The 7,075-nt window shown below is 47.8% G+C and overlaps 1 protein-coding gene across 1 annotated transcript; it reads left to right on the plus strand.

Annotated features, from left to right (window-relative positions):
* Nucleotides 1-5,402: 5,402 nt before the first annotated feature.
* On the plus strand, nt 5,403-6,462 carry LOC131872419 (uncharacterized). Its single transcript, XM_059216068.1, has 2 exons — nt 5,403-6,030; nt 6,305-6,462. The coding sequence occupies exons 1-2, from the start codon at nt 5,403-5,405 to the stop codon at nt 6,460-6,462; spliced, it is 786 nt and encodes a 261-aa protein (XP_059072051.1).
* Nucleotides 6,463-7,075: the final 613 nt, after the last annotated feature.

Here is a 7,075-nt window from a genome sequence, read left to right on the forward strand (position 1 = left end):
CCCGATATCGGTATCGGCAAGCTCTACTGCAGTTCCGGCCAACTATAACTATAGATAGTTGGCTCTGCATAGTTCCCCGTACCGCTTAACATATTGGCCAGGTTCAAGGTCTCAGAGGAGTACCAATCCCTACAATCCCTTATTCTAGCAGGCTCATTAATAAAGTGGGAGGGAACTATAGGGAGTGGGCACATTCATTCCGAGAATCAGCCAACTATAGCCTCTCCAGCCTAAGATAACGCGGTTAGGTTGGGAGTGCAGCATTTCTAACATAGATAAGACTGGTGTTCCAGGTAGGGGGTATAGCTAGTCTTATAGACGTAATATCTGGATAGATAGCTGACCTAGGCCTTCTTTCTGATCCATGCTGGACCGGAGAAGTTTCCCCCTAACTATCCAGTAGAGCTAAAATGAACAGTTGAGCCCCAGAGATTGGAAAAAAGTAGGGGTTCTAAAGGTTAGCCCTCGGAACGCTCAAATGGTTCTTCTAGCAGGCTGATTAATTAACCCTACTATTTGAAGGGCTTCCCACCCATCCCCTAGCTTATTCTAGCTTAGGCTAATTGTTCTTCTAGCAACTATGCTTTCATTTTGGGTGGGCATGTTACGTATAGAATCTTGCCGTCACTCTAGCAGGCTCCCTACAATTCTATGGCATTAAGAGGGTTCAATTCTATTGCCGACCTAATTCCGGCGGTAGGGGTGAGGATTATAGGGGAGATCAATTAGGGGATAGAATTAGTAGGGGTGAGGCCCACTCGGGGCGAGCAGAATCTAATCCCGGGGGGTAGAATAGTAGGTACGGGTAGAATAGTAGGATCCCACCAACCCGAATTCTAGTTAGACCTCCCGCCCACCCACCCCCCTTTAGAATAGTAGGGGCCATAGAATAGTAGGGCACTGATTAATCGACGAGGTAGATTAGTCCCTACTATTCTAAAGGGGGCATGTTACGTATAGAATCTTAAGAACTCAACTTCTCGAACAACAACAACTCTATTAGTCTAGCAGCGGGGCCCCTTCCAACATTCTAAATCAATTTGTTTGCCTAGATAGAAAATAGTAGGGCGGCTTGGGGGAGTAAGCCATTATTCTGCAGGGTTGATACGCCCCCCACCCAACCCCACACACGGAAGATATAGTTGCTATCCTCCGATGCCATAGAATAGTAGGGGCCCACCACTATCGAGCCCCACCCACTCGATAGTTTTCAGCCGGTCCAATGCTTTCAAAATGGAAAGAATTCCGGCAAGTTGGGGTGGGCATGTGTAGTATAGAATCTTAAGAACTCAACTTCTGAGGGAGGGACGAACAAGATGCGTTTTAAAGTTAAGCGCCGTTACCCCTTCCCTCCCTTCGGTCTTGTTTTCCAAGCCCCTCCCTACTCTTTCTTGTCTCGCGAAGCAGAATCGTATCGTTGGTCGGGTTAGTTTGGCAAAGCAGAATCTATTTCGGTTAGTTTTTCTGGCGAAGCAGAATCGGTCTTCCTTCGTCGGAGGTCAGGCGGCAAGGTCGATATCAGCAGTCAGCAAGGCGGGATCAGCAGTCAGTAAGGCGGTAGAAGGCAGGTGGAAGGTAAGGTTTATTTCAGTCTCCCACCACGTCCCCGTTAGGTAATAAAATGTGTTGACTGTCGTCCTCAGGACCACCCCTCCCGAAAGATGTAGGCTGTCAATCAATCTTTCAATCAATCAATAGCTAACTTGGATCACCACACATCTACCCACCCTGCCAAGTATCTATCCGTTTCAAACCCCGCCACATATATGATTCCTTCGTCCGGTCACGCCCCCAACCAAGATGTTGTCCATCGATCAATAACTCGATCAACCCCACCCAGCAAGAATCGAGACCGGACATCCGATCCAGCCATCCTACCTAGCCAAGTTGCGAAGCCAGCCAGCAAGGAAGCCATCCCCGTCAAGTTCTTTCATCGTCGTCAGGTCGCAAGAGATAGACGGGCAGCAATAGATAGATCTCAGCAGCAATAGATCGATCAGGTCGAAGGATCGTTGGTTTTGTCTCGCGAAGCAGAATCGGTCTTCCTTCGCCGGAGGTCTTCTGGCAGCAAGGTCAAAGCAGTCAGTCGGCAAGGTCGAGTGAAGCAGGCAGGTAGGTCGAACTGTGGTTTCAGGTGAACTGTGTAACGATGGGGGCAATGGGTTGTGTCATGAGGGTGGCCAGGGAGGGTTGTATAGTGAGGGTGACCAGGGATGTCCCCATGCGTTCAGATGTTCCGTTAGGTGCTCTTGTCGAGCGAAGCATAATATCGGGTGGTGTCGTCTAGCCTAACGGGTGGTTCCCTCTATCCTCAAAGCAAGCCATCCCGTTTCTTCTCCCAGCCAGTTGATCGGACCAGTTCAATGCTTATTGGTGGTAGATATCATATCAGGTGAAAAGGAGCGTTTCCAGAGAGCTAAAATGTAAATAGAATCATTTTATCCCGTAACTGTATTCGTCTTCCCCATTCTCTTCCCCCATTCAAGCCAGCAATCCCAAGCCAATGATGCCAGCCATAAAGAATGTGATTGGTTGTTCCATTAATCAGATATGAACGAATTTATTCAGCCATTGACTAAGCCCCAGCCAGCGATCTCATTCATCCCACCCAGCTAGGCCAGCTAGCCAGCAAGCATTCTGAAGCCCACCACCTGCCCTTCTATTTTGACCCACCTTCCACCTTCTCACTTTCCAATTTACCACCTCGATAGGTCTTGCCCTTCATACCCTTAGCCACTTTTTCTTACAGAATTGACCACTTTTACGGGGTGGGGTCCGGTGTTTGTGAAGTTAGAGGTGAGGGTCGAAAGTGTCATATTTTCTATTGGGTTCGTGGCTATTTGGGTCTTAGGGTGGTTCGATGGGTGGTTCGATCGGTGGGTCCGTCCCTGCTTCCAGTTCGTCTTAGTTCGTAATTGCCTATCTATCGCCCGGCAGGTTCAATTTGGTGGCCTAGCTAAAGCGTCCGTGGTTGGTGATTCGCAACCCACCCCCCGCAAGCACGAGCAGGCACCGGACCCAAACAAGCAAGAGAGCCAGAGCGCCAAGGAGAACCCCATATTCACGAAGATCGGAACAACAAAAACACGCCACCCACTCCAGGGTCGCCCCTAGAATCGCAGCACGGCGTAAAAAAAGAATCAAGGTCAAGGGACTAGTCCCGCTCACCCCCAAGATAGAAGCCACTGTAGAAGAAGAAGGACGAATAATAGCCGTCACCGGGGAAGGGAAAAAAGAGAGGGGGATAAGAGAGAGGTTAGAATCCTTCTTTTGACCCAACCCGAATTAGACTCCTGACTAGAACGAACGCCTTCTGAACACTCATCATGGAGCCGCTCTTCTCACTTCGTGCCTCACCTTTTGTTTTATATGCGGAGGTGATTCTTTATATATGATGTTCTTTCTTGATACAAGTTTGATCTTCTGGATATATGCTCTATTTGAATATTCTATACGAGCCTCATCTTGAATTTCATATTCTTGGGCAACCCACCTAAAGATAGGGGGGGAGTAGGCGCCTACCTGACCTTCCCCCCGACCTGGTTACATCGAATGACAGTTCAGAAAGGTGTTTGTTGCCCCGAAGAAAAAACTTGGATTTAAGAAGGCCGAGATTCAGGCAGTTCTTCAAGAAAAACCCGGAATTCGCCGAGTTCTTTTTTTTATCAATGTGGTCCAACAAGGTTGAGCCTACTGTTTTCAGAATCTTCTTTTTAAGTTAAGGACCTTACTTTTCCCCCCCAACATGCATGCTCGTAAGTAATATGCTTCATGGCAGTAGTGCCTAGCCTCGTATGCCTGGCTAGTAGCTAGGTAGCATCCCTATGCCTGATTGGGATACCGACATCATAGTACGTTATTTCCGTGTGCGATCGAGGCACGGAGTGGTTTAAGTGTTTCAATCAATTCCTGGGAACGACTGACTATCCTGGGGTGCCTTTTCATACTAGCTTCCAACGGCATATAGCTCCGGGGGTGAGGACAGGCTGAGTAGAGAAGGTGGGTGGGCCCGCCAAGAGGGACTTTCCCTTCGATTGTTCCCGGTAGTTCACGGTAGTTAGATCCCGGTAGTTAGTATCAACCGGAGGTGGGGGATGGAGAAGGTGGTGGCTGGATGGATGGAAGGATTTAGTTCAGATGCCCGGTCCAACCTGAGAAGCGCTGAAAGTGGCACCTAAGCGTATGGCGTCGTTTTCGTGCCCCAATAAAGTTAGGTTAGGCACTTACTTCTTCTCTGGCAGTATACAGTAGAGTCTCTAGAGGCAGGTACGCATAGAGGCAAGTAAAGAGAGCTAGCTTATAGCCAGCCCCAAATAAGTCAATTAGGATATGCGCAAGCAGGCGAGACCAAAGGCGCGAGAGCAATTGAGTTAGCGATTTATTGAGGGAACGACGATGGATGGATCGATGCATGGGAAGACAGACAGGGAGAGGAAAGGAGAGGTACGCACCGAGTCGAAAACATGCTCGAAGAATCTCGTCTACAAAGAAAAGAGATCGAATTATCTATGTAATTATGCCGCTTGCCTTATTACTTGTTAACTCACCTACTACAGGCAAGGCATCTCGCTCGGCCCGAGGCCCTTGACGAATTAAAGCGCCCAGGCGCGTAGCGGAGGGACCATTACTAAAGAATCGAGTTCCCTAAAGACAAAATTGAGTTCGGGACCCAGATAGACAAACATCCTCCGACCCCGTCCACACCCATTTTGTCTTTCTCAAATACGCGGTTGGAGACGTTTGAAAGTTCCCTGCCTTTACTTTCGGATTCAGGCGTACAGCCAAAGGCGGAGGGAATTATTAAATTCAGCAATTTGGCTAAATACAAATTAGAGTTTTCGACCCCAATGGAGCAATATGCCTCCGAACCCCTACAAACTAGGTTTCTCTTTAGAAAATGCGTGTTTCAGGAGGTTTTTTATATCGGCCGGAACCAACCCAAATTGCTGCTTATTCATAACACTTCTTATGCAGTAGATTTATTCGACCCTCACCTGAGATCTTGGAAGGGCTGGCTTGCTTGGGCTGGCACTTACACTTAGCCAGTCGTATTACCTTTAGAAGCCTACTGTTAGACAGTCAGTGGGTAGCACAGGAAAGGAGGAACACAACCTGGCTATTAACTCACCTTTATTTATAGATAGACCGGCTCAATTAACTTTTAGCGTTGCACGGGCGTTCGGAAAAGAGCATTGTTGGACGGGCTTCGATACAGCATTGCACAGGCGTTCGATAACACTGGAGGAAAGGAATGCTCAGTGGGTACTATTCCTATTGACTTTTAGCCTACTCGTATTTACCTCATTGTTCTCTACCAACCCCCCACCTTTCTCTTTACCAACCTATAGATACTCACTTACCGAATTTACTTATGCCGCCCCAACCTAGCGCTTCAGGCAGGAATGCTTAGTGAAGTGAGTGGTAGCACTATTGATATTTCTTTCGGGCCGGGCGGGCCTTCACCCAGGATACTGTTGATTATTACCGAGCAAGGTGATGGCCGGGATGCCAGTGGTGAGAAATATAGATCTGGAACTGGAAAAGATGCTGGGCGATATGGTGCTTTTACTCCTTACTCTGGCTCTCAATCTGCGCTTGGATTTGCTTCTCATAGGGCCCATACCATCCTAGCTTACCCTGTCCCCAATGCTGGCTCTCTATCTCCATTTCGATCTGCTCCTAGTGGTGCTAAAACGGGTGATGCTGCCCCTGCCTTTACTGGTGCTCCAGCTTTTGCTACCCTAGCTCTCTTTTCCCCTGCTACCTCTGCTACCGTAGCCTTTGCTCTTGGTGCTGCTTTCTTTGCTACTGAAGCCTATCTATCTATGTATGTTCTTGCTTTTGACCCTGTCTTCCCTGCTGCTGGACCAACAGAATCAACTGCTCCACCGGTATTTGGATCACGATCACTAAGGTCTGGATTACTCAGGTCTTCATCTCGCTCACGAAGGGCTGGATCTCACTCTAGTGGAACTAGTACGACTGGCTTTGGAACTACTGATGCTAGTGGGGGTGCTGCTGGATATACTGGTGCTAGGACTCGATATCGATCTGGAACAAGAGAAAAAGCCGGAACACCTTTTAACCCCTATAATATACTATAGGTATGCATAAAGTCGGAACAAGGTTAGAACGAGCTAGGATGTGCAGAACCCCGGAACACGCTATCGATATTATATAGATGAATGTTTGGGGCACTCTTTTCGTATTTCAACTACTTCTGCTTCATCGACTGGATCAACAAAATCAACTGGAGCTACTTAATCACCCGTATCAACTGCTGCCCTTGCTCTTGCTCCCTCAGATGCCTTTGCCTCTACTTCCTGTGCTCCTGGCTGTGCTCCTGGTGCTTCTACTCGTTCTACCCTATATGCTGGTGATGTTGCTGGATCTATAGAAAGGACTGGATCTACTTCTACTGGATCTACTGGATCATTGGCTTGGCTTATTGGCTTAGCTTAGTTAGATGGCTTTATGGCGGCTTTGTACCTCTTATGGGTTTGAATTTGTCTTTGGCTGGCCGGCTACTCTGGCTATGGTAAACCTCCGAGTTAACTGCAGAATTCACTACTTAAACTAGTGGGGATGCTTCTTGTGCTTCTGGCTCTCTAACCAGAAGGTATGCTGCTGGGCCAACAACGGCTGCTAGGTAAACGGCTGCTTACTTTTTTCTATATAAAGCTACCTCCTATGTCTGCGCTCTAGCCCTTGCCTTTGCTCCTGCTACTGGCATGGGATATGGATATAGATATCGAAGGTCGTCTGGATCTCGTTAAAGCTCTGGATCTCGAAATGTAAGATATGCCGCTGGTGCTGGATCAACAGAATCAAGAGCATGATCAGAAGACTCAATAGCAGAATCAACAGCATTCTTTATTCGTAGCGCATTCCGAAATACAAGAATATTGGGTTCGGTTTCGCAATTCAAAATGAAAAAGCCTATCTATATTTGTATGCCTACCTATTATTGACGTAAAAACCACTTGTTTGTTGTTAACGAATTCTGCTTAGACTTTCCCACACCCCAAACCCGGGGATATGCACCTTATACCCCTTGGCTATGCACTTTGATTCG

Source organism: Cryptomeria japonica, unplaced genomic scaffold, assembly GCF_030272615.1.
Source record: "Cryptomeria japonica unplaced genomic scaffold, Sugi_1.0 HiC_scaffold_598, whole genome shotgun sequence".
NCBI classification, from domain to species: Eukaryota; Viridiplantae; Streptophyta; class Pinopsida; order Cupressales; family Cupressaceae; genus Cryptomeria; species Cryptomeria japonica.

Coding starts and splice junctions, on each gene's coding strand:
- LOC131872419 (XM_059216068.1), top strand. CDS start 5,403: ATGCTTAGTGAAGTGAGTGGTAGCACTATTGATATTTCTTTCGGGCCG. Junction 6,031..6,304: donor GGGTGCTGCTGGATATACTG/GTGCTAGGACTC, acceptor TTGCTCCCTCAG/ATGCCTTTGCCTCTACTTCC.